We start from the raw sequence: 26,577 nt of genomic DNA, 5'->3' as shown, positions 1-26,577 counted from the left end.
AGTCATTGATAAATTTGTCTTCATATAGAAAAAAATGTGTGCAGCTAGTAGTTTCTCACTCATGGTACATGATAAGGCATAGAATGCAGAAGTAAGGTTTCATAAGCATCCGTACATCTAACATTTTTTCTGACTTGTTTCACTTAGAAATCGAAATTATTTTCATATTGCTTTTTCATAGGTAATATTAAGAGATAATATTTCGGAAAAAAAACCCCAAACTTAATTTACGTCCTTAAAGCTTCTGTGGTTGGCATAGTTATACATTATCAGTGGAAATGGCTTGGATGTTGGTTTAGTCAGCAGATTCAGTGCAATGAACTTTTTTATCAAATGAAGTTGAACTAACCTTTTTTTGCAAATAATTCACATGTGGGAGTGAGTCAGTTTCTTCTACACCTACTAGAAACAAATGATTTTAACTGTGTGAGTCAGAGCTGAAGAGACTTGTTTCATTAGATTTTTTTTTTTTTAGCAAGCTGCTTTTACGGTTATATATTAATGTTTTGGGTTTTAGAAGTGTTGATATGTAGCTGAGATTAGTTGGGAATGTTAAACTGCTACAGATTCTTCAAATTTATGAAACTTACATTTTATCCCTTGCTTGTAATTTGAGGCAATTCATACAAGCTGTTTTTAGACGGGTATTACAAAAAGGAAGAATTATAATACTTACCTAAACAATCGCAAATTTATCTGAGCCATTAACAGAATATAGTGCCTAGGATTAGGAAAAATGTTACGAGTTCATCTTTTTCATTACCCATCCATGTCTGAAAAGATGAATAGGATGATGGACCACAAGCAAATCTGTTTAGAAAAATAGAAGGGACTTGTTAAAGCTTTTTACTGTATTTTTGCCTTTGGTAATGCTTTAAACAGAGTTTAGATTCATTTTCTAAGTCTTTCACAAGGCACACTTGAGAATTCCAGTATATTCTTGATGTAGTTACCAAAGAGCTTGTATCATGCTCACTAATATATCCCACTGAAGCTCTAGTTTTTTGTGGTTTTTTGTTGGTTTTTTTTTGGGGGGGGTGTGTTTTATTTTGTTTTTAAGAAAAGGGATTTAATTTTAAAAAGCTTTTCCAGGTCTAAGAATTTCTAAGCACATTTGGTCTGTGGTTCAATGCGATCTGTTCATTTTAGCTGTCTCCTAATACTAAAATATTCCCCTCTATTTTTCTCACCAGCATATGCAGATTGCCAGAATGCAAGCTTTCATTTATAAAGATCTTTGTTCACTATAATGAATGTAGCTTTCTTCAATAGGAAACTACACACTGTTTTCTTAAGCCCTGATTTTGCATAGACCTTAGTAATCATGTCTGTAGATATACTTAGAGTGCATTCAGATTGTGTGCATCCATCATTGCCAGCTGAGGCCTTAGGCATCCTGAAGTGCCTGAGATCTTAATTTCTGTCATTCATGTCATCAGGGTCTTAACACTGAAACCTGTTATTACTTAACCATGTCCTAAAGCTCCAAATGTGACTAGTACACTTGGATGCCATGCCCAACCTGAGACCTCTATAAAGAAGTCTGAGCTTTGGAAAATGGTGGGGATGTCTTCACCAAGTGTTGAAGCATTGAAAATGTATGGAGTTTATTAATCAGGTGTGCGTTAATGAATGCTGAGGTATAGTTCTTAATTTGCTTAAGTGCAGTGCCATCGAGGGCTGAATATGTATAGCTGCCTTTCCCAAAAAGGCCAAGAAGAAAAAAGATCAGAAGCAGCATCAATGCCAGATATAGCCTAAATTCTTTTCACCATTTATAATTGTTCTCCAATGTAAAAATAAACATGGATAATTGCTTTGTGAAGTCCTACTTGAAATGTGTTTATGCCAGTTTAGCAAGACGTGCATGTTCAGGATTTTAGAAAAGTCTATACAAATTTTGTACTATAATAAAAGGAGTGTAGTCCAAAAAAAGGACTATACAAAAGAATTCTGTCTGGACTTTTAATTCAACTTAAACCTGGGTTGTGTTGTTCTAATTTTCATCAAAAAATTCAGTGAAAGATGAAGTAATACGTAAGATGAAACCAGTTTTAAACTCACTTAAGTAGATATGTGGAAGTCAGACTTAAAGGAGTGTTGCAGCTATTCTGGCAATATTGTACTTTTATTTGGGACTGTGTAGTTCGTGGGATGTGGATTCACTCTTTTTATAGATGGTGTAACGTTATCCAAAATATAGCAACCACTATAGAAGTATGGGGGTTTTTAGTATACTATGATTTCCCTGCTAGTAATGGTCCCTTAGCTTAAGAACTAAACTGTATGCCTTCCCTGGATAGATGAGACTTAAGGAAAAGCTTTAGGTCACTAGAAATTCTCCAAAGGTACACAAAAATAGATCATGCCCTAAATTGGTTTAAACCCTGTAGTAGTGGAAAAAAAGACAACAAATACCCTCTCCCCACAGAGAACCCATTTTTTTAATTGAAGGCGTTAAAAACTTGAATCTCTTTTAAAGTTGTGCTAAGTGGGGTGTGAGAAACCTCTGTCCTCATCTGAGGAAGGATGAGGTTTCTAGTAATTGCGTGGTAATACTTTGGGGCATCTGAAACCTTTTTCCCATTCTTGAGGAATTCCTCTGTCCCTGGTTCCCCCCCCTCTTCCAGACATCCACGTGTACCTTGGGGGTGGATGGGGGTCGTCTCCATTGCCTTGCATGCCTTTGGATTTCTGCTGTTGTTACAGCCCTACTTCCATGATCTGCATTTTGTACATCCTTCCTCAAAAGTTGGCTTCTTCATTGAGTTTTTCTGTGTGCTGCCGGCGTTATCGCTGCCCATGTGACTTGGATTATCAATACTGAAAGCTGGAGTGTCCTGAGTGTCTTTGATTTTACTGTAACTAAGGCAGTCGAAACAGCAGGAGGGTGACTTTAGGCATGAAGGTCCTGTCATCATTTTGAAATATGTTCCCAAAGGTTTGTTTTTTTAAGATGCATGTTTAGTCTTTAAAGTTAGCTCTTTTTCTGATAGGATTAGTTAGGTTGTCATGTGTTGTCGTTCCCTCCACCCCTATTTCTGTGTATGATGGCTTCGTGGCTATGGTCTCCTTGTCTCTTGTTAGTGCTGAGAGATGGACGCCTAGTGTGCATGCTCTGCAGGCTGTGTTCTGCAGGCTTCTGCCTATTCCTGGACTGTGGATCCGAAGAAGAGTAGCAAATGTATTTTTTTCTACGGCTAGGTATACTTGAGTAAGAAGGTTGTATTGAAAATTTTAAATTAAGGAATTGGGTTTCCGTTATCTAGTCTGTGATGATTTGCACTGCCTCTGAGAGAAATGGGAATGTAACGTCTGTCCACATTTTCTTTCTTTTTAGTTTGCACACTCTTTAAGGCAAGGAGGTGATCTCACTGCGCACTCGCTATCAGCGGTTCCTTTTAGGATGACTTTGTTGCCCTGCAACCCTCTCAAGTTACTCACCTAAAAAAAGGAAACTACATTTTTGTGATTCAGAACCTCACCCTATATGACTTATTTACAGGAGGCTGGGAGAAGAAAATTTTTACATGTACAAATGGCTAAAAGTGATCTAAAGGTCCTAATGGAATAGCTGGTAGCTAGTAACTGCTAGATATTGGGTTATAAATGCAGAGTGAAGGCTGAAGTCTGTGGTATTTAATCTTTCTGCCTTTTATGGGTAATAGGGTATTTTTCCTAAACTCAACACGTCATCTTTCAGAGCAGACTTTCTGAGAAGTTGCAGACGAGTTAGCCTGTTGTGTGACAGGGAAGAAGCACAAGCATTTTCCTTCCAGACCCGCTTTAACTAGTTGTAGCAAAATGCCTTAGTCATGTGGCATGGCGTTGCTGCATGGAGGAATTAAGTTTGACTGTGTTAACTTACTCTGTTATGTAACTGAAGATTTCCATTACCAGTAAGGTCAGCCTTTGGTTTCCTGGACAGTGAATATTTAAGTTGGGAATAATGACAATATCAAACAGCTGTTTTTAAACTGTGGTTTTGCTGGCCAGATAACGTAATACAGGACAACATAACAGTGGGGATACCTAACTGGAGGCTGTATCAGGCCCACAGACTGTCTTTATCTTACCCTTAGAAGTATTTACTGGTTTTTAAGGCAACTGAACTGTGGTTATCACTCTGTGTATGTTGTTGAGGGCCAGCAGGATTTACCGGGTTGGGTGTAGTGCTGTACCAACAGCGCTGTGCTGGTCAGGCTTGACCCAGGCAGGCAAGACCCAGTCAGGTCTACATCCATGGCTAGAAATAATCAATCCTTGTGCGTCCTCATGGTCACATCAGACCATCCTGTGTCTGATGTGAACTGTAAAGACAAAAGACCTGACTTTGAGAAGGAGGGAAGGGGGGCATTTTTCATTTTAGAAAATTTCAGTGATGGAGGAACTTTTACTGCTCTTAGGAAAGGGTAATTATCCTCAGTGTTAAAGGTGTGCATGTATTTGAATGGCTCAAACCAGGATCAGAAGCATCCTGTTTGATTTTGACAGAATCAGAACTATAGGTCGTCATAAATTCCCTGTTCTTGTGGGTAGTATTAAACATCATAAAGGTTTTGTTTAATGTTTCAGGCACTTTTTGAGGGTGGGGATAGCAGAGATTACATTCTGTACTTTACCTTTTGCATACCAGCATTATATTTACTTCACACTGTAAAACCTCAAAGTTCAGCACGACAAGCGTGAAGTCGTGCACTGTGGAGCTGTAAAAGTTGGGGAATGACCAACTAGAAAGCTGCCTTGCAGAAAAAGATTTGGGGATCCCGGTAAACAATTAGTTGAAAAAGTCAGTAGTGCATCATTGTAGAAATGGAGGCTGCCTGTGTACTGGACTGCATCGGCAAGAGAGTAGCCAGCAGGTTGAGGGAAGTGGTTATTCTGCTCTTCACAGCGCTTGTGAGGCCATTTCTGGAGTACTGTGTCCAGTTCTGGGCTTCCCAGTACAGAAGAAACACTGGGAAACTGAAGTGAGTCCAGCAGAGAACCACTGATGTTGCTGGAGGCCTGAAGCATGTGATGTGCAAGAAAAGCCTGAGATACCTGGGTTTGGTGAGTCTGGAGAAGGGGAATCTGATCATGATCCTCAGCTGCCAGGTATGTGGTTAGGGAGAACACAGGAAGACTCTTCGTAGGTGTACCGCCAAGAAGGAGAGGCAATGGACACAGGCTATGGCAAGGAGGATTCTGACTATGTGTAAGGGGAAAAAAAATATTCCTCCTGAGGGTGGTCAGGCACTGGAAGAGGCACCCAGAGAGGTGATAGTCTCTCCATCCTAGAAGATAAACCTCAGCTGGACAGCGCCCTGAGTGACCTGATTGAACTTTGATGTTATCTCAGCTTTGAGTAGGAGGTTGGGCTCTGATCTCCAGAGATCTCTTCCAACCTAAAATTACTCTGTGGTTTAGTATCATCTTTTTCTTCCCTCTGTATTAACAAATTTATTTAACATCGTGGCTGCTTTAATAGAAAACAGTTGTTCTTCATACTTCTCAAAATGAAAAGAAATATGTGAAATAGTATCTCCTTGTTGTTGTAGATGAAGTAGTTGGCACAACTTGTGTAAATTTACTGTTCATTTTTTGGTAATCTTAGGCGTTTACCCTGAAAGGTTGGCATTTTACCAAGTAGTCTGAACGTAAGTATTGACAAGCTTTTAACTAAATTTTGGGCTTGTAAATGATGGGAAACTAAATTTTGTTCATGTTGTTCTGCCATGTATTTAATAAAAGCACCAGTTTCCTTGTTCCTGGAAGAGAATTGCCAGAAAAGGTTTCAAGAACTTTGAACCTATGTTTTATGTCTAGTGCTTTTTCCCAAGTGTGGTTTCCTTATGTCTAGTTGTTACCCTTGATAGCAGTTGAAGTATTTTAAAGCTTTGTTCCATGAAGCTGTCAGAAAAGCCTGCAATTCCTGCATGACTGCGAGCCTGAATCATCCTTTATGAAAAATACAGGTTTAGCTCTTCTGCTAGATATGTTCTCATATCACAAAGGGATCTCTATCTAGTAGGGTTCCTAATATCCTCGTATCTGACATTATAAGGAGTCTGACTAAGCAGTTGCTAACAAGAGGGTGAAACAAATCTTCCTCATAGTTGTAAATATCTAATGGGAGAGTTGTTTTTTGGTTTCCTCTGTAAAATAAGAGCTTGTATGACTTACATGAAGTCAGACTTGCAACATGTTTTTAATGCTGATATTCTTTATTGATGATAATGCACTTGGCAAACCAAAACACACAACAAATTCAGTGTTTCAAAATCACATTGATATATGGAAAAGAGCATGGGAAGTGCTATCGGTGATGACTATAATGATGTACAAATGGGACAAAAACAAGAACTGAATCCTTTATTAGTGGTGTGTTGTAATTATTAATAGGGTGTCCTAAGTGATACTCGACTTTCCATACAGTGAATTTATATCTGTGTTCTTGAGTACGTTGCTTGCAGCAAACTCCTGGGAAAATAATATGACTTTTCAAAATTCTCATGATTCCTAAATGCCTGGAAGTCTGGTAGACATCCTTGCTGGAGAACATACACTGTCAGCTATGTCACGAAGGCATTCATTGGTGGTACTATATAATGTAACGCTCCATTACCCTTCTGGGGCAAGGACTATGTACATAAGCAATTTATAACGTGTGCTAATTTTTCAGAAGAAACTTTGTTCAAAGTGTTGCGTGGTTGTTTCGGATGCTGTGGTTGTGAGCCCTCAGCTGTGTTTGTGATTGTATGGAAGTTGTTCACACTCTGTTCTAGTTGCAGTGTATTGCTTCCCTCTTGGGAGGTACCTGCACACTCTGCAGATACCTTGGGGGGGGGGGGGGGGGGGGGGGGGGCAGATAGTGAAGTAATGGCAATAACTTCTTTTTTGGACTGAGTCTTGCTGCCTAGAACTACTGAGAAATATCACCCCCCTCCTCTCATGTCCTTAATTTCCTCTTTTGTTTCATTGTTCAGACTTTTTACTTCTTATTTCCTATTTGTATTTAGAGAAGGCACTTTGCAGTCATGTCTTTGAAACAGCAGTGCCCACTTGTGCACATATCGCTGCAATGATCTTTTGTGTCAGTGGCTGTAATATGTCATTGTGCCCATTGGTAATAATAGCTCTTACTTTGAGTATATGCTTGATAGCTACAGAATAAATAATACAGAGACTTTACTGGAAAATGTGCTTCAGTAATTTACCTGCAGAGTTCTGTGGGGAGCTCAGAAATGGGTGACAGCTGGTTAAAGATAATGGATTATCTTTCTGCAAGAGAGAAGCATGGGCAAGACCTACTTCTTGCTTCAATCTCCTTGTCCTCGTCTCTCCCCCCCCGCCATGTGCCATATAGCACTGAAGAACCTGTCCTCTCCATTTTCTGAGGGACTTAGGTGGAGACTGTTAGTTATCACTTTTGTGTTTAAAAAAAATATAAAAAAATTAATTGGCAAGGAAATAAATTTAACTGTGCATAACAATTCGTGGAAGAGGAAATCAACACTGTCTACTTGTAATCTTTTAACACTTATCCAGAAATAGATTGTTGAGGAGTCATAGTATTTGAATTAAAATTTGCAGTAGTGGAATAAAAAATAAGCAGGTACGTGAATTAGAAAGGACTGGGAAAAGTCCATCACTTGAAGTCCTAGATATTGATCAATATACTACAAACAGTGGTCAGGCCAGACGTCTTTACCTGGTACTTCCAGAAGCGATAGCCTGTACTTTAAGGAAAACTTTAAATTGAGCTTATGTACTAAAATGTCTGTTAAATAAGATTTTGAAGGAAAGATGGAATTGATGATACTTGAAGAAAAATTTTTCATATGTGATAACTGAAAGATTCTTACTAGACTTTTGGGGGTTTTGATGTGTTAAAATATGTTCACGTAAGAAAGATGAGAGTCCAGATTGACTTCTTGGTTCTTTGAAAATGCATTTCTTAGTGGTTCTTCAGAAAAGGACAACTCCTTGATTTTTATTTCATATAATACAGTTGTAAACACTCCTGGCCTCTTTCCTTCCTTTAAAATACAGCTGAACAGTCAGTCAGGGGTGAACTTTTACCAGCAACTGCACAAATTACTCGGCTATTGTAAAATGTCTTAAAATAATTAGGTACATTTTTGTTCCTATGTAAGAGTAACTACTGGTGCAGTCTGAGCACCGTAATAGAAATTGTGACGAAGTGACACTTGCAAATAATACATTGGAATAGTTCTTCACATAGCTGCCCCGATATTTCTTTCTAAAGATTTTGTGGACCTAGATTTTTTTTTTTAATGATGCTGCTGTGAACTTGGTTTTAAATTTCAAGTGATACAGGAAATGAGTTAAGCTTCAAGAAATTACGATAAAAGTGAAATTACATGGCTGTTAGGGTATAAACATTAGGACGGTTGCCAGAAGAATAGTCTTCAAGACTTGAACTCCTTTAGAGAAGATCTGAAGAACAAAAGTGCAAGCTTTATAAGCACAAACCTTTTTTCCCCTCACTGCTGCATGGTATCTCTGTCTTGGAGACAGTTGTCACAGACTGGTGATGTGTGTGTACCTGCCTGTAAGAACCAGATTGAAGCTTGCATGTTACTTTAATGGCCATGAAACTACCAAGCGATAAAAACATTTTTGGTAATATTCACGTCCTTGCTGGTTTCACAGTGGCAACCCAAAGATGGAATGATGTGTTACTAAACAAGCAGTCCTGAGCACCTTTTTCATGTAGGTTAAAAAAAAGGATATGTAAGCGGCATAAATATTGAGAATCTGAAGAGATGAAAAAGTCAAGGAAAAAATTAAAGATTACCTCTCTTCCAGACTTTTCCATTAGAAAATTCCAAAGAAGTTTATGGAACAAAAGGATTACATAGCCTCAGCTCCACAATACTAGCATCAAAAATGAAACTAGCGTGTCTGAACTACAGTATCAAGGATGAAAAGTTTGACAGTCTTTAAAAGATTGTGGTTTGGGACTGAATAGGGTTTTTTAATGTGAGTCAGTGCAAGTGGAAAATATTACTTAAGAGCTAAAACAGTCTCTGAATGGGCCAAGTAGCCAAGGTTTACTTAGATGACACTGGAGATAAATTAGTAAAGGAAAATATTAAATTCTGTGTGGAAAAAGAGAAGGGAATGGGGTATATCTAAAATGATGTGTAAGGAAGTAGAAAGGCAACCCTTTGGCTTTTCTGTGGGTAAAGAGTTGACTCAATGTCTATACTAGTTTGCAGTTACGTTGCAACAGCTTAAAGTGTTTTGAAGATTGCCAGAAATTCCTTGTTCTTCTTCTGCTTGTTGTCTCATCTTGTGGCCTCCTCAGAGGCCATGTACTATGTCAGAAGATTTCTGGAAGGAAGCTAATGCATCTTCACTGGTTCCTACTCTGGAAATGGAAAGTTGTAAAAGCACATCTACACTGGTAGGGTTTTCCAGCTGCATCTGTACCGGCATGCAGGTGCTCACCCTGGTGTTGTATTGGAGCATCTAAACATTTGGTTGTTATTTTCAAGTATGAGTAAAGGAAAAGGTTGGAAGCCAACAGAATGGAGCCTGAGGTATAGATGAAGATTTGAGATTGCCAGCCTACCACAAGCTTGTTCTGAATGTCCTGGTACTTGATTTTCTGTTTTCAAATCAACACATCTGTCTGGATGGGCTGTAAATGAGGAAGGAAAAGGAATTCTCTACTTAAATGCGTGGAAATAAATCTTGGGGCAAAAGGATTATGGATGTAGTGCTTATTAAACAAAAATGGCATGTGGATAATCTTCCTCTTAAATTCAAGTAAAGAGGAGTGTACAAAACTGAAAAGTTGTGTTTAAAATTATGAGCTTAAAAGCAGAATGTTCTATCAGATACTGTATCTGATATAAAAACTTGTTGGGATGATCCTCTCTTGATATGCGTACCTTGAAAAGCTGAGGAGTGAGACGTAAGGGTGCGACATACGGTATTTACAGCAGTGAGTGTAATGATTGAAATGCTTTCATCTTTTAATGGCAGTAATTTGGTATCAACTAAGGACAAAGAACAGATTTTTGTTTCCTACTGCCTTTAAGCATATACAGGAAAGAGGGAGAAGCTAGAACCGGGCTGCTGCTCATCTTGCTGGGGCGTGCAGTAACGGGAGGTATGTTCTGGTTTGGAATGGTACTGTGTGGAGGATATAAGCTTCCAGGAGCCTACAAGAGGTTTGGGAATGTCTCAAAGCACGTCCATTAAACAGTGTGTCATGTGGGCTGGCAGTCTGTTTAGAGCTTGTTGTCTAAAATCATGATGCAGAAACTGGATTTAAGAATTTCTGAAAGATGTTAGGAAAAGATGGGCTAAAAATACTAAACAAAAGCAGAAGTGTGTTCTTTGATACACAAAATATTGAGATAAGGGGAAAGAGCTTATTCAGTGTACTATACATAAATTAGCAAAAAGTTGGATAAGAAAGGCTGACAAAAAAGCAGAATGAGGGGAAGAGAAGAAGGAAGAACTCCATCCCAACTGTACTAGAAAAAGCTGAATTTAGAATGCTTGGAGACTTGGAAATGCCTCTAGGACAAGGCATGGTGTTCTGTTTTTAGATGCTTGTTCCATATGCTTTGCATATACCTGCGATGTTAAAGCTCTTTAGTCGTGCTCTAAATCAGTTGGATTTTAAAAATTCACTCTTAACTGTTCCAGGATTTGGCTTCCCTACGGATGACTATTTGATTGAAAGGACAGTTTAAAAATGTGAACATGTATAAACTGTCATGTGTCTAATTCCAAATTATCATTTATCCAAAATTATTTCTTTCAGGACTATTTAATATGTATTAAATGCACATACCCACACACACCCCTGCTTCCAAGCAAGCTTTAGGTGGATTTTTATTCTTATTTAATAGCAGGTATTATGATCTTGGTCAGTTTGAAACTTCAGAATAATTAGTTGATGCTGTTTAGCAAACTGATAACTTAAATGGGCAATATGCTAAAACAATTCTGCAGACTTCTCGGTTTATTTCTTAATAATGACAATTTTTGCCTTTTTTTTTTCTTTTGAGCCACGAGCACATTCAAAAAATCTGTACTGCTAATGATCCATGTACCACACAGTTTGATTCCATTTCTAGAAATCTACATCTAAGGCCAGGTTTAGGATCTCCTCATAGATTTCCAGTAGATCCCCCCCCCCCCCCCCCCCCCCCGCAAAACCTAGACTTTCCTTTTTCAATTTAAACTGTAGGATATGGAAAGCCCAAGGATAGATATAGACAAATTTTGAAATATGCTGAGTTCAGCGTCAGACATTAAGGAAAAGTTGCATAGTGAAATTAGAAGCATGTTGCTTTATCTGGATAAAGTTTTCATCACACCTTGGAAGGCTGAGAGATGTATTTCCCTTCCCTTTCTACTCTGTACATCCTTTCTGAGCAAGTAAGTGTCAGGAAGCATCCTGCCCTCTGGAGATGCGCTTGCTTTCCTAATACCCCAAAACCCAGGGATTTTTCTGTTACAGATGGCTGACCATGCTCTTAATGCCCTGCTTGCCCTGTGTTACGTTGGTAGTGACTTTTAGCACTTTGTCAGTGAAAATAGTGCTGCTGTAAATAGTCTTCCCTTCATCGCTCCCAGCCAGGGGCATTGGAAGGAGCAGAGCGAGGCAGAATGGCTTTGGCTCTAGAATTCCTGGTCTAGAGAGGGAGCTGAAGAAGTGAAAGTATTTCTAATAATAAAAAAGCCACTCTGAGCCTTCCAGTATAACGTGTAGCAAATCTTAACACGGGACTTGTTAGCATTCTCTGCAGATTTAAAGACAATCCCCCTCTTCTCTGCTTCTGAGTAACTCGAGTTACTCCAAATATTCTAGTGCCTGGTTACAGTAATTGCTTGTCGCATGTCTTCGTGGCCTTTTCCTACGGCAAAAATCTGACTTTCATTGGCCTTTTAATTAGATCTGGAGCTCCAGGGAAGTTCTGAAACAGGGTGAGTAATGTCTCAGAAAATGTCCTCCTGCCCACTGCCATTTAAAAGGAAGTGGAGTGAAGAGAAAGATGTGCCACACCTGTGCTTAAGGAAGCTGTTGCTATCTGAACTCTTTAAATTGAAAAACAGCTCAGGGTATTTATATGCATAGTGTTGCAGCCTTGAGCCATCAAAAAAAAAAAAAAAAAAATCAGGTGCAGTTCTGTAGCACTGTAAGCTGATCTAATGCCCCAGCCCCTTAGTCCAGTGTTTCTGAGTTTATGGTGTTGATTTGGCTGAGAACTGAAGTAGCAGGAAAAAAGGTAATTGTCATTTGACTCTGCTCCCTTACCCAACTTTCCATGCAGCTGCCTGGGTGTTAGCACCGAGGCAGGCCACCTCTGCAGCAACTAGACTGCCGGGAAGGCCGTTGCGTGGGCAGTTCATCTCGCCTTGGTCTGGGCTGCTTAAGATGACGGCCTCTGAAAAAGAGCTGCGTTCCTTTACCCTTCTTGCTTTTCTGGCGTAGCAGCCTATCCCGACCCTTCAGTGATGATGATTCGATTTGTTAAACTACAGGATGATAGTTGCATTATGTGTCTTGGTAGGTTGGGTTTCTGCTGGTTTAGTGAGGAGAATCGGGTCAGTGAGGTGGGACCAGCTGAATGTGTTACAGCTGACGCAAGGAAGAAAGCCGATCTGTGAAACCACCCCTCTGGTCGCAGCGTTCCCCTTCAGTTGGGTCATTGAGCTACGTCTTTACTTCAGTCTAAATCTGTAAGCAGAGAAAAGGGATACCTCCTAAGGTGGGTTTCTCTCCTGTCGCTGTAAATGCATTTGTGTAGGGTTCTTTGTCAAGAAGAGCTTATTAATAGAAGCCTCTAACCTTTAAAATAAAGGAGGTGTTATGTGGTAAATATAGCACCAATGTAAAATATGAATTGTTCTGTTACATAATGAATATATTAAGTTTTTATTAACTTGAGAGAAATCTTGCATATATCTGGAGAAAATAGAAGATGTATATTTACTGTAAATAATTGATAAAACAGTTATGCTGCTTGTCTTGCTAAGTTTTACTTTTAAGATGAAATAAAGCACGCAGTCAGAAAACTAGACCTTTGCTCATACACTGATGATGTAAGGGGTGGCTTCTTAATTAATGTAAGTGTATGTAAGCTTATATCAGCACAGTGTGGTCATCAGATTGGAATTGTTTTCTTTCTTAGCAGGGTGTGCAAGAGGTGCTGGGTCTGATGAAATTTAGATTCATTTGTATGTTGTTATTGAAACTTGGGTGAGCTCAAATTTGAGATTTTCTTAATCTCCAGTTTGAAACTCTCTGAAAAATCAGTGACAATATCAAAGGGCTTTTCTCAGCAGTCATAATTCTCAAACTATTCTACAAAAAAATTAACTCTGCTTCTTAGATTATTCCTCATGCAGTAAAGTAAGTGGATTTTAGCAATATTTACAACTTTGTTATGGAATGAAAGAAACGGAATCATTGAAATTTTACTGTTTGGAACTAGTGATTCATGTAGAAGCCTGAAACAATTTTTCCATTACTGATGTGCTTCGATATGTGATCGCCATTTGCTGTGGCTTAAATGGCCTCTCCAACACCTGCAAAATCCGGCCCTGGACAAGGAGTACAGAAAAATCCAGGTACAAATAAAGCTATATTTAAACAGTGATTGTATTCTGTGGTGTTTGTTGCCATCCATTTCTTACAATGTTTTGACATGTATCTTGGAAGATCCTGTCCGAATGTGCTGTAGGTTGGCTAGAAACAGACTCTCGCGTAGCACTTCCATGCCCACTGCAGTCCGAGGCAGATCCACATCGATTCCAAAACCAGCCGTTTTGCCCTTCTCCAGCCTTGTCCTGCTGCCTGCCTTGGGCTGGGGCTCCAACGTCACAGCTGTGTGTGAGTCACATTGGGCGAATGGTTTGGTGGGAGGAGATGGGATAGACAAGTTAGCTTTCGCCTGGAAATGTTTTGTGGGTTGACATACCACATGAACACTAATGATGATCCAGACAATAGAGTGGAGCGTCGTGGGAAGGAACAAGGAGGAACTGTTTCGGCAGCAGAATGGATTTCCTGGATTAAAGCGGTCGTGTAGTTCCCCGTTCAGTTGTCTCAAATGTCTGGGATGTCAGACGGTCCCAGGGAAAATCTGTAATTCAAAGAGCCTGTATATGACTTCATGTGCATGTGTCTTCTGGGCTGTGTATGATCGTCTTGAGGAAAATAAAAGGACTGAGGATGAAGCTTAAGAAGGCATTGGGTATCAACAGTTATTCAAGAGCAGAAAAGATTCTTTATTGTGGAAAACCTTATGAAATTCAAGTAGAAGCAAGATCTGGTATTTCGGTCTCTTCAGAAAGTGACAACTTGCAGACATTATTGGGCTTCTGCACAATAGATTAGTCAGTGAAGCCTCTAAGGCTGAAGAGGCTGATAGACCACCAGGGAACCCATGGTTGGTGTGTAATCTGCTGAAAGAGCTGGGAACCTTAGGGAAAGGTTAGAGAGGCATGGCAGCTTTCCCTCTCCCAAACAAATGTGACAAGTTGGAAAGAGGTATGAAAAACTGGACTACAAACTGCAGTCAGGAACACAGTTTGTCTAGGAGCTTTCTTAATTCTCCCATGAGAGTTGGGCTAGAACTTAATCTCAAGCTGCTGTGTGTTTTTTGAAATGCCTTGGTTAGTACTCAGAGGTGCAGGTTTTCTTGTTCAGAATGTGTTATCCTGCTTAAAAAAGTCTGTCTGTGTCCTAATAGCTGTATGCTAAAATGTTACGTATTGTGGAGCTGCACCAAGCTTGTAAGTCACTTCTGGGTTTCCCAGATTAAATGCTATTCACAGTCACATTTTTCTTCAGTTTTAGTACTAACATTTCCATCTTCCAAGGTCAACTTCAGTATTTAAAAACAAAACAAAACAAAGACAAACCCTGCCTGAATTGCTTGTACTTTCCTAAATTCTGGATCATTCCATGACAGTAACACAACATGAAGATGAGAAACTGGGCAGTGAGCTTCCTCCGCTGTTAGCTCTCAGATATAAGCTTCCTCTCCCTTGTACTTGCATCCATCGTAGCATGAGCATATGCCATTACCTTTAGGTCTGATTGGAGTGTGGTTTTTAATTTTACCTGACCATTATTTTTCCATAGGTAAGCTGCTCATATATATACGAGTACAGCAAATAGTCATTTGGGGTTTGTTCTTGGATATGTAAGCCAACACTTACTTCCTCTCGCCTGTTAGAACTCTGTTGCTATCTAGTTCTCAAGCACGGCGGCTTTGACAGGAGTTAAATTGGCAACACATTTTCTCACTTGGACTACTCAGAACCATCTGTGTGTTCCTCAGTACTTGTCTGTACAAATCTTGAGTATTATCTTTGGTGTCCTTTCAATGTAAGCATGAAAAGCAGTGAATGGGCTAGTTAGGCAGATAGCCAGCTATTAGGTGTTTGTGGTAACGTTCATCAACAAGCTGGCACATGGTAGCATATTGTTGCAGATTGAGTCCTTCTATGTGGTACTTGCTTTTGGGGCTTGCCACACAAAAAGAGTAACAGTGAACACAGATGATGTTTCAAGGTAAATGCCTTGCTCTTCTGCTAGCAAATTTAGTGAAGCTAATAGGATCAGTACCAGAACTACTACTCAATAGTTTTCCTCAAAACATTTCCCAGTGCCATTACCCTTTAGCATGGTGATAAATTTTTTTTATGCAGTTATCACAAACTAGAATACGAATTCTAAATGCCAGGATCAGTTCTTCTGTAACTGATAAAGCAGCTCGTGGAGCAAAATGCAGAAGCTATTAGCACTCAGTCTTGGTTTATGCCTAAAACTAATGACAGTTTTATCCTTTTAAACCTTTGAGGATTTCACATGTAACTATCTAATCCAAATCTTGTTCAAACTCATAGTTCTATTAAGTGCCAGCAAGGTATCTGATTGAAAGTGGTCAGGCACTCTTATTTTACATATGTCAGAAGGCTTTCATAAAACGAAGCAAAAGCCATAATCATGGCTGCAAATGGGTATTTTTGTATGCTGCTACTTCAGAAAAGTTTGAGGTTGTTTTTTTTAAAAAAAAATTTGTCTACCAGATTATGTATCACAATACAATATTTAATTTAATAATAGAGTTACCACTTATTCTCTTGAAAAATGCTGGCAATCAGCCTCAAGAAGATTCAGGTGTTGTGTTAGTGTATACGTCTGTTTCTGCTGGCATTTCAGTTCAGATAAATACTGTTAGAAGAGAACATCTTAAAATTAGGAAGTACTGACTAGGCAGGCACTATAAAACTGAATGGCCTTGCTCGGGGGATGAGGAGGACTCTGACAGCGTGTGAAGCAGCATCCCATATCAAGAGGCTGTTCTGCAAGGGCTGTAAGCACTTTGCAGGAGGTAACCAGGTTGTGCTTCTCAGGTTTTTAACCCAGTGGAGCTTGTCTCATTGTAATGATGACCCGAGTCTTGCACCACTGAATTTACTTGTCTAATGGATGTTGATGAATGATGAAGAATCAGATCGTTGAGCAAGAGGCAGACAGAGCAAGTGAAGTGTGTGTGTATGTATGTTATAAAAATGGGAGGGAGGGCACAGCAGAAGATGTGTCAGAGAACACAGAATGCGTCAACTTTTGCTTGTAAACAGCCGAACTTCAGTGAAGTTTGGGTTCCTGTAGAATTGGGATCTACCTCCTTTACTAGGCTCGGTGGAATAACCCCCTGCCCTTCCCACCCTACTACCTTCCCTTTTCTGCTGTATGCTTCCTTTCTTCCCTCTTCTGTATCTCTCTACTGTCCCTCCATGACTGGGGACAGCAAGGTATGTCTGCTTTGCACCTTAGTGTGTGCTGGTTGCCCAGCCAAGTGGGTGATTGCTATATTCCTGCTGCAGCCTTTCCCTTAGTGGAGATGATACTGTAGGTGTCTTTCCTATTCACTGCCAGTTTTTTTATAAAACCTGGAGCAACCTGATATCTTTGGACAACTTCAGTGAAGTTTGGTAAAGGGAGTATTAAGGGTCTTCACTGGGATCAAAAGGTACCGGGTGGGAGAGATGGACTCAGACTGCCAAACAGTGTGATCACACATACCTTATTTCCTTAGGAAACCAGACTGAAAAAAAGCAGTCACAGGGGTGGACAGTAAGAGGAAACAGGCCAGCACAGGAAAAGGGAGGCAAGGAGCTATAATTGGAAAAATTAAGACTGGAGTCAACAAAGGATGGAAGAATTAACAAAAATTGACGTTTCTAAAATACAGGGAAAATGTCACAATCGGGTAGCAAGAGGACTGTACTTCTTTAAAACTCAGGTGTGGGTTGTAACAGGTATTTATCACCCTAGTAAGCAGGTTGGGGCTACCTGGGTGTGGGTATCTCCCAAGACATGTATACAAGCACTAACTTGTTAAACCTGTCAGCCTACTGTTTTAGTAGCAATATCACAGGAATGCTGTTTCTTTGAAAAGGGTGCACAAAGGGCAAACGAGTTACTTGATTTCTAGAATGTAAGTTAAGAGGGATGGTTGAGGGAAATGGTAAAACTTGCTGCTCTTTCATGTTCTTCCTCCAAAGAAAACATCTTAAATAAAATATTGGATCTGCCTGGTGGGAGTATGGCTCCACAGACAATTATCTGCGTCATTTTGTTGTTTCCCTGACATTAATGTTTTGCAATTCGCATAGTTTCCTACCACAACTTTTTGTAAAGGGGATGAGTAGATAAAGGGAGAGTGGTGGCAGATGAATTTCTGTATGACCAGACAGTTTGGACAAACCTTCTGGGTAGATCTACCTGAATGTTATCATCATGTTATATAACGACTTAAACCCCAAATCACTTACAAGATCGGTTCTGAACTGTGAAAGTATCTGGTGCAGGGCAATCCAGTATATGAATAGGTTGTCCAGAGAGGCCATGGAGTCTCCATCCGTGGAAGTTTTTGAGACCTGACCAGGCAAAACCCTGAGTAACCTGGTCCGAAATCAATATTGACTGTGATTTGAGCAGGAGGTTGGTCTAGAGACCTCCTGAGGTCCCGTTCAACCTGAATTGTCCCTGTAAGACTGTGTATTATTTTCTTGCAGTTGTCACATTTATTTAAAACTTGAAGCTGCCAATGATACAAAACATCAGATGTTCTTGAATGTTTGGCAGCTTCGACTCAGTGATTTTTGTGACTGAATTTCTGGAAGCTTGCACTGCCTTAACAAAATATGCAGGAGTCCTCAAATTAGAACCATTGGGTAAGCCCACCACCGAAGCAGTTGTTATCATAAACCCAGCGGGGTAGTCTTTTGTCCACTGTAACGTAAAGGTGCTAGCTTTTGTGATTCCGGGTAGTAAATACTGACATAAATTGAATGGTTCATAATCTGAACAGAAAGTAAAAATCCAAAACATACCTCAACACTTCTCATTTTTAACCACATCCTAGCTTGGGAAAAGTTGTCCTAGTATTTTTTGAGGGTGCTGTTGACAGTACTACCATCCTTCCCTGACCTGCTTTCAGAAATGAGAAGAGGAAATCTGACATATGCTTCTGACCTTGACAGAGGCCGGCGCGCGCCCATTCCTGGGGTAGCAGTGCAGAGTGCCCAATCTACCATGTCACATCGTCTCCGCTGGCATTTCCTGCAGCTTTTAGTCGTTCTGAAACAGTCTTCAAATATCTTTTATCAGGTGGCATAATACAAATTGACTGTAGATGCACCAGCTCACAAACCTAAATCACAAACCTGTTTACCTATGACTGCGCTTCAAATTATGTTTTCAAATTATTCAAATTGATGGGGTTTTTCTGTGGAAAAAAAAAAAATATCCTAGTCCTATCTGTCGGGAAGAGGAGACTATGATTGTAATAGAATTTGTTTGTGGGTGGAGAATTATATCTTTCATACATATCCTGGTTTTAGATGAAGAAATAAATGCTGGCATTTCACTTCCGATTATGAATATTGATCAAAACATCAACTATTACTGTTTTGTATTATATTCTTGAGACCATACATTTCTTGGCTCCTTAAAATTAGTTGGGGTTTTTTTTCTTGTGTGGCCTTCTGGAGAACACCCTTCTTCCAAACAATTTAAGTACAATAATGCAAAGTCAGCTTGAGAGAAAAGGCAGTGATGCATACAAATATATTGCATGTAGAACGCCTATCCCAAATTGTGATTACAGCCTCACAGTCATGAATAAACAAACTCTTGCAATTACTCTCAGCTAATGTTACCCTGACAACAGTATATATAACAAAATTCAGTAATCACTGCCAACAAAACCCCCAGTACAGCTAATGCTTCTGTTTGCCAGGATGAAATACTTTCATTAAGTATTAAATCAACTCCAAATCATAAGTTCTGCTTTTAATATTAGGATCAAAACTAATCAGTAAAGTGTAATTATTCATTCCAGTATATGGAGAGAAGTTTGCTTTGAGTTCCCTATTTATAAAATAGTGATATGTAAAAGGAGGAGCTGGAGCTTTTTACCAGGTATAGAGCGGTGGGTATGTCACTTGGCATCGTGCCGGCACGCACAGCGAACAGAGCTCTCTGATGCTTTTGGTGCAAGTTTCTGCTCACTCAGTTTTGCCAGTTCTGTGCATGCTGCTGATCTGGATGTTAGAGGGCTGAGGAACAGCAGCCTCCTGGGAGGGAGCAGGAAAGCAAATGGGAAATATTTTTTTATTTAACTTACTAAGAGGTAGAAATTGTGCAATCCAGTACTTAAAAGCAGCAGGTCACACCCCGGTGTAAACAGGGTTCTACTGCAAAATGCCAATAAAGTAAATGTCAATTTAAATGAATTACTGGTGTGTTGCCTCCTCTGAGCTCTGATCTGCTGCGTAACCTCTGTTGCAGTCTCTGTGGTGATGAGATTCTGTGAATATTAGGTTTTATTTTCAAATTTTATTTACTTTTAAGGAATCTTAGATGCCTTGACAAAGACTTGAATTTTTCCATTTCAGAGGAAGTCCTATCCGATTTAAAATTTTTCTGTACGTTCAAATATTCATGTTTGGTGTTTAGCTTTCCAAGAGAGAGACCGCTGAAGTCACAGTGTTTCTGAACACCAACGCCTGCTAAATACTAAAAGCCAACATTAGTTAAGTGCACAAATAGCTTGTAAAAATAGTAACTTCCTTTTAGGAGGGAATATTTTTTTCATTTATATGTATTAAACTAATTCATTTTAATATGTAGTACTTCAGTTGACCAACTGAGATGGAAAAAGCAGGACCAACCTAGGACTCTTGCAGTTTTTGAAATGAAATGGTGGTAAAGAGAATGAGGTCTGCCAGTCCTTCCTTCTTGAAGGATACAATTCCTAGAAAGATAGCATTAATGCCCTTCTCTGCAGACACTATTTCTTCTGTTTACTCAAATTTAAGTACGTGCTCTGCTTGATACATAATATTTATTATCTTTTAAAATATAAAACTAATTGAATTCACTTGCTTTAATACAACTTAATGCATTTCTGAACCGAATCCCAATTTTAGCGAGGTGAAGTTTGATACACTTCAAAGCAAGGAAAAGTGTAGACAAAATAATAAAATATTTTGTTCAACAGTTGACAAAACAAGAAAAATGTAAGAAATAAGGGGGGTTTTTTAAGTGTTTAAGATTTTTTTATAGCTTAAACTTGCATAGTTTTGTGTCTTCCTGCTTTGAAAGTTGCTTGTGGTCAATTTACAGCAGCAGGGTTTTTTATAAATACTTAAACCAAATATTTTGGTATTCTATTTACTGACTGGAATTATTGCTAAAATTGGTTATTTCCATTAAAAAAAAAAATATTTGTGTGTTAGTGTCCCCCAGAAGTAAAACTCACTGGATTTCATTTCCCCTCCTTGTGAATTTTAATAACAGAAGCTGGTGTTCTGCAAAATTAGTCTGATGACTTGCAGTCTGTAGTCACGATCCATAACTTGATAACGGAACTTTCACATTTATTTCTTATCTGTAGTTGTGTTTCCTCAATCTGTCCTGATTTGATGGGAAGGGAAGGAGGCAAGAGAACCTTGCAAAATTATTGGTATATATCACAGCCGTTGGCAGTGGTGTTTACTTGTATAGATGTCTGATTGGACTGGTATAGGTCTCCAACTGATTTGAGTTGGTGTTGCTGGGTCAGGCTGTTAGAAACAATTTGGGGTTTTGGGATGATAGTCTCAATGGCCTTGTGATGGGGGAGACCCTGGTAGGCATTTCTGCCCAGCTGAAATGGGGAATCTAGCAGAAAATCTAGTGGAGTCTCGTTCTTAAATTTTGTACTTTGGATAGACAAGAAACATCCAGCAAAAAGGATGTACTTGTGGAGGAAACCTTTTCAATAAGACCTCTCCTAAGTACAAAGCAGCAGCATGGCTATTGTTCAGTACAGCTATTTCTTCATTTTATTAGCTGTTACATGAATTTTTGCTGAGCAGCTTTCAGGCTTTCTTGGTTAGACTTCATACTGAAGTCTGTAATCTCTGGTTCAGACTTCTGTATCTTCTGCGTGTTTGTAAGGTTTGGTTTGTTTGTGTTAGCATCTGAAATACATCGTCAAGGTGGTGACCCCTCTTGTAAGAATTCTGTTTGGTTTATAACTCATTAGCTTAATCATAATGTAAGGCGAGGTAAAACGGGAGTCTGGGCTGAATTACAAGTAGTAGTTCTGCGATGTTTTATTCAGTTGCAAATGGGAAAAATACATGTGTTTAAAAACTTTGGTCTTTTTAGTCTGATAATGTTTGTGATGAGGTGAAGAGCAGCAGTCTTTTTTGTGCGTAGTTGGAAGTGTAAGCTGCTGCTTTGTGGACACCATACTTGCTCTTGTGCAGTTTAGCTTGCGCCACTGTTTTTCCTTATTGATTTGGTCTTCATAATCAGAGTAGTGAATTGTAACAAATGTTGTATCTAAACAGTAATCCTCGTCCTGTGATATGCTAGAAGTAAATAAAATATTCTGAATGGGAACTGGAAAGGAGAAAATTTATGGGCTTTGCAGGTAGAGTGGAATTTATCAACCAGATATTTTGAGAAATGTCTTGAATCCAGTAGGACCACCAGAATGAAGTAAGTGTAGGTTAGTTAATTGCTCGACATCTTTTAGGCTGCAGCCCTTCAATACTTGGTCTAATTGAGATTTGGTGAATGTTGCTTAACAGAAAAGATAGTTCAAAGTAAAAAAATTAGCCACAGATCTTGTAGAAAATGGTTTCATTGCTATTGAGTAGACACAACTTTCTCTTGAGAGTAGGTTGTTAAAGCTTTAGCTGGTACTAGCTGAAATAATAAAAAGTAAAGCTGAACTCTGCTTAAGAAGAGAATTATTCTAGTGGCTGAAGGATAGGACAGATTTTCTCTAGGGTTTACCAATAATGAATCAGCTCTCTCCCTTTCACATGGTCCTTCACTGATTCACAAAACCCTAAAGAAAGGTGGGGGAAAATCCTTCTGAAAGACTGCTTTGCTCTTTACTTGCTGGCAGCAAGGCAGAACTAATCATAGGATTGAACTTTTAAAAGAATTCTAAGTGTTAATGAAATAGTGTAATTAATATTTTTTTCCCTCTATAGTTCTAGTAGTAGTTGAAAAACTACTGTTGCACTGGGTATGCAATGAGTACTTTTGACATCTGGTTTATGGATTATTTTGGCTTACAGTATTTCTCTTCATAATGTTGTTTTTTTTTTCTTCTTAAACAGCAAGACCATTTACAAAATTGGTAAAGGAAATGCAACTCCATCGAGATGACTTTGAAATTATAAAAGTGATTGGAAGAGGTGCATTTGGTGAGGTAAGAGATTTTTACTCTCAGTTGTAGTAATGTAACTTTCATCATTTGTGCATCTGATTTCTTGCTAGAGTTGACCTGTACTTGTCCTAAAGACAAAAGATTCACACAGATATGTTAAAATACTTCCAAATGCGGGATGTAGCTAGGTACTAGTGAAAGGGCCCTTTGAAGCAGGGTATTTAGTGTCCAGTTCTGCCATTTCTGTGGCTGACTCATTCTGACTTCAGTGTAGCAAAACAAGTGTCTCTTCAATGTGTGTATGAACAGGGTGGTCCCACCTAGCAGCTGCACAGCTGAATTTGGGATCTCTTCTCCCACTTGCCATATGTACTCTTCTGCGCTACTATAATTTAACACAGAACTGGGCTGCTTCGATGGTAGGAACGCGGAGGCTGCTCCACCCATCTGCCTGTCTCTGTAGCAATCTGGTAATGCAGAAAGACGCATTTGGCTGCCTCAAAGGCTGTTCTCTGTCATCTTTGAAGATCAAAGGCTGCTGGATCTGTTTTTTGGACAGCAAGTTGAATCATGCTGGGATGATAGGAACGCCTTGTGTTTTGAGGACTCATCAGTCCCAGGACCCTGGACTGAAGCTTTACTGCTTAACAGGCTTGATGAAAGTCTCATCAGTCACAGAAGTCTGATAGACCTGGCCACTGGCAAAAGCATTCATGAGTATGTCCCCTCCAGTAGGCATAGGATACCCGAGACTTCTGGAGAACCTCAAAGACAACCCTTTCAGCATTTAAATACGTGTAACTAAAGCCATAGCTGTCAGCAAAAAGGTTATTAACTAGAGAATTTCTAGAAGTAAAAAACCCCTTAGATTTCTTTTCAGGACGCTTCTTTTAAGTAGTGCTGCGCTAAAGTCAAATGTAGTCACAGCCATTAGCAGCTCACTTCAGCCCATTAGCACTTGGTTACAACTTCTGCCGGTGGCTAAGGCTAGGCTTCCTCATCTTCATCTCGTGTTGTCTCCACAGAGAGCAGGACTGCGTGCAGTGCAGGGCTTTCCTTCCAAGCATGGTGTGCTCTGGACACGTCAAACTCTTTCGCATAGGGTTTGATTGTGGGACAGAGATATCACAGGCAGACCAGAAACTAAGCTAGAAAGATGCTAGGACCCTACTCGACTTAGGTTCAGAAAGCAATGAGGTTTCTATGTGCATATCCACTTGGTAGGGGGTGAAGTAATAGCTTCATATCCACATAATTTTAAGCTACTTCAGAGACTGAAGTAAGACAGAAATTAGTGTTTCAAGAACATCTCTTCATCCGTACCATCATCTAATGATGTGATGAGGTAATATGTCGTTCATGTGTAATCATCATGAGCATAGCTGCTGCAGGAACTTGAGCATTTTAAGTAAAATGTCCAGATAAATAGTAACATCTTGACCTGTAAGACAAAAGTTCACTTTCTAGTGGATGTTGAACTTGATGAGTTGCAACATTTGTTACAAAAAAGGAAGTGTTATCTTAGGGTAGTGGAAATACTGCATGAAAATCAGTTGTTTGTTTCACTTGAGTGTTTGTTTTTAGCTGGCATGTATTATTTGATCATGGCTTTTAGAGAGAAAAATTACTGCAAAGAGTTTGGCAGGAAAAAGCAGAAAGGGGAAAAAAGTTGATAAGTCTAAGGAAGGGCTGAAAGCTACAAATTAATTCCAGAAAAGAGGTCTGAGCAGTGGGGTTTATGAGTAGGTAAAAGGCCGAGAGAATCAAGACGGTAGTAGGTAACTGTCTACCTCTCTGTTAGGGTTTTGATTCAAAGCTGTAGCACAGTTTTGAAGAGAGTGCCCCTGCTTACTGCAGAATGGTTTTTCTATGCATGATCTGGATTTCTTTTGGAGGAAGCTAAACCAGAACCTCTGTTCCAGGTGTGCACCAAATGTGCTTCTGGCCCCAAGGAGTACATAAGAATCAGTCACTGGGTTTGACTCTCCTAACAGCTTCAAAGCATGTTTGGTCCAGGAGACCAGGCTAGATACAATCTGAAGGAAAATTCCTGAACTGCATACAGTATAGAGGGGAAGGCTCAGCACAGGCTACTTTCATCTTGTTCTGGTCTTGCTGTGCCAAATTACTTGCTATAGTGGCTGTGACCACTGATACCTAAGGAATTTTAGATTAGTGTTTTGGCATTTTGTCTTTTGGTGGGATTAGAAGTGGTTTCTGGATCTTCTCAGAACTAGACTTGTGAATGCTATAGCTATCAGAAATGGTTTTAGGTCAAGGGAACACTTTATAGCGACTTGCAGATGGAGTCAGTGTTGGGAATGCCTTCACACAGTATAACATTAAGGAAGGGCTGTTTTCCATAGTACTTGCTCTGTTCTTTTTTAAAAAGTTGCTCTTATCCACTTAAGGAATTGACCGACTGGAAATCTCAGTACAAGAGCAGATGAAGCTGAAATGAGAAAGTATCTTAATTTCATCCTTCCGTTAGAGCTGTGAGTGCTCACAAAGTCAGTGGTGTTAGTTGTGTGTCAATACTACGTCGTCTTGTTCATCTTTTAATTATAGAAGTTTTAGTGTATAGTTGTAGCAGCTTGAAACTTTTTGATCAGTTTAAATTATGCTGGAATCATTGATTTTAAGTTCATTATACTTTAATCCCACTTGCCAGAGAATATTTTGTGCTTTGCTTATGAATGAATCCTTTGACCCTTGTGTATACTACATTGCTATAACTGCCAAATATTATAGGCATTATAAAATAGTAATTATATAAAGGTTGACATTGCATAGTAAGAAAATAAAATCTAGTTTCTTGAGAGGGACTTATGGCATCTGACTTGTATAAAGCAACACTTCAGAAAACTGAATGGGGGAGCTGTAAGTAATTTTTCCATAGTACGTTCATACATACATAGGAACTATGTCAGAAATTAGTTGATGGGATTCTAGTGGTTATAAGGTTATTCATTAGTTCTTGTTTAAAAAAAACAACCCACACACAACTATCTGCTAGAAATAAATTTTAAAAATACGTATAAAATATTTGTTAGAATGCATAAAGAAATTAATCAGAATTAAACGAAACATATTCCTATTAGAATTAAGTAGTGTAAATTAAACGCTGAACAGCTAAACAAGCCAGACTTCAAAAAGGATGAAAACTACATTCCATTCTTCTCAGTTTAGCTACTTTGGACTTTTTGGAGAGTGCCAGGTTCTTTAGTCTTACCAAAGAACTTTTGCATAAATCAGTAGCTTTGAAGAAAGATAGCTTAAACAAAACAAAGGCATGATATTAGTTATTAGTCAGGGTCAATGGTCAATTTTTGCCGCACAACATCTAAGCCAAGGAAACGCAGTCTTTGACCGGAGAGAGGATGGAGACCACATGTGAGCTTGTCCACATGTGAACACAACTGCAAAATCAGTATCTAATTTAAGGCATATTGATATAATCACCAGTACATATCTGTACTGGCATGTCAGTGCCTTTTTCTTTCTTTCTCCTTTTCAAACCAGCAGAACTCAACCTGGTCCTTTACACTTTTTTCCAGCAATATGAGAACGAAAGCCAACTGGTAGTCCAAAACCACCTGAGTGAAAGTTCTTATACCATGGGGGATCTGAGAAAGCAAGAGAAAAAATGTTTCTCGAAGTTCCATTGTTATGCTAGGACAGAAATGGTCTAGCTCAGAACCTAGAGATTTTTTTCTTTAGCCACCTGCCAAAACATGCAGTTCTCCTTTTCTCATAAACTAAGCCAGCTACTTTGCATGCAGGGTAAACTGAATGTCTGAATATCCTTTACAGCAACATTTAAGGTTCTGACTCCTGGAGTCACTGG

At 39.2% G+C, this 26,577-nt stretch overlaps 1 protein-coding gene across 9 annotated transcripts in view; it reads left to right on the top strand.

The window, feature by feature from the left end:
- CDC42BPB (CDC42 binding protein kinase beta) overlaps nucleotides 1–26,577 on the top strand; it is a 96,719-nt gene that overhangs the window by 7,173 nt on the left and 62,969 nt on the right. For all 9 annotated transcript variants that reach the window (XM_075503641.1, XM_075503638.1, XM_075503639.1 and 6 more), the window contains exon 2: nucleotides 22,681–22,772. In XM_075503641.1, coding sequence (XP_075359756.1) covers nucleotides 22,681–22,772 — 92 coding nt within the window. The remainder of the gene's footprint in view (nucleotides 1–22,680; nucleotides 22,773–26,577) is intronic.

Source organism: Mycteria americana, chromosome 5 (assembly GCF_035582795.1).
Source record: "Mycteria americana isolate JAX WOST 10 ecotype Jacksonville Zoo and Gardens chromosome 5, USCA_MyAme_1.0, whole genome shotgun sequence".
Taxonomy (NCBI): Eukaryota; Metazoa; Chordata; class Aves; order Ciconiiformes; family Ciconiidae; genus Mycteria; species Mycteria americana.
This window is presented reverse-complemented; position numbering and strand designations above follow the sequence as displayed.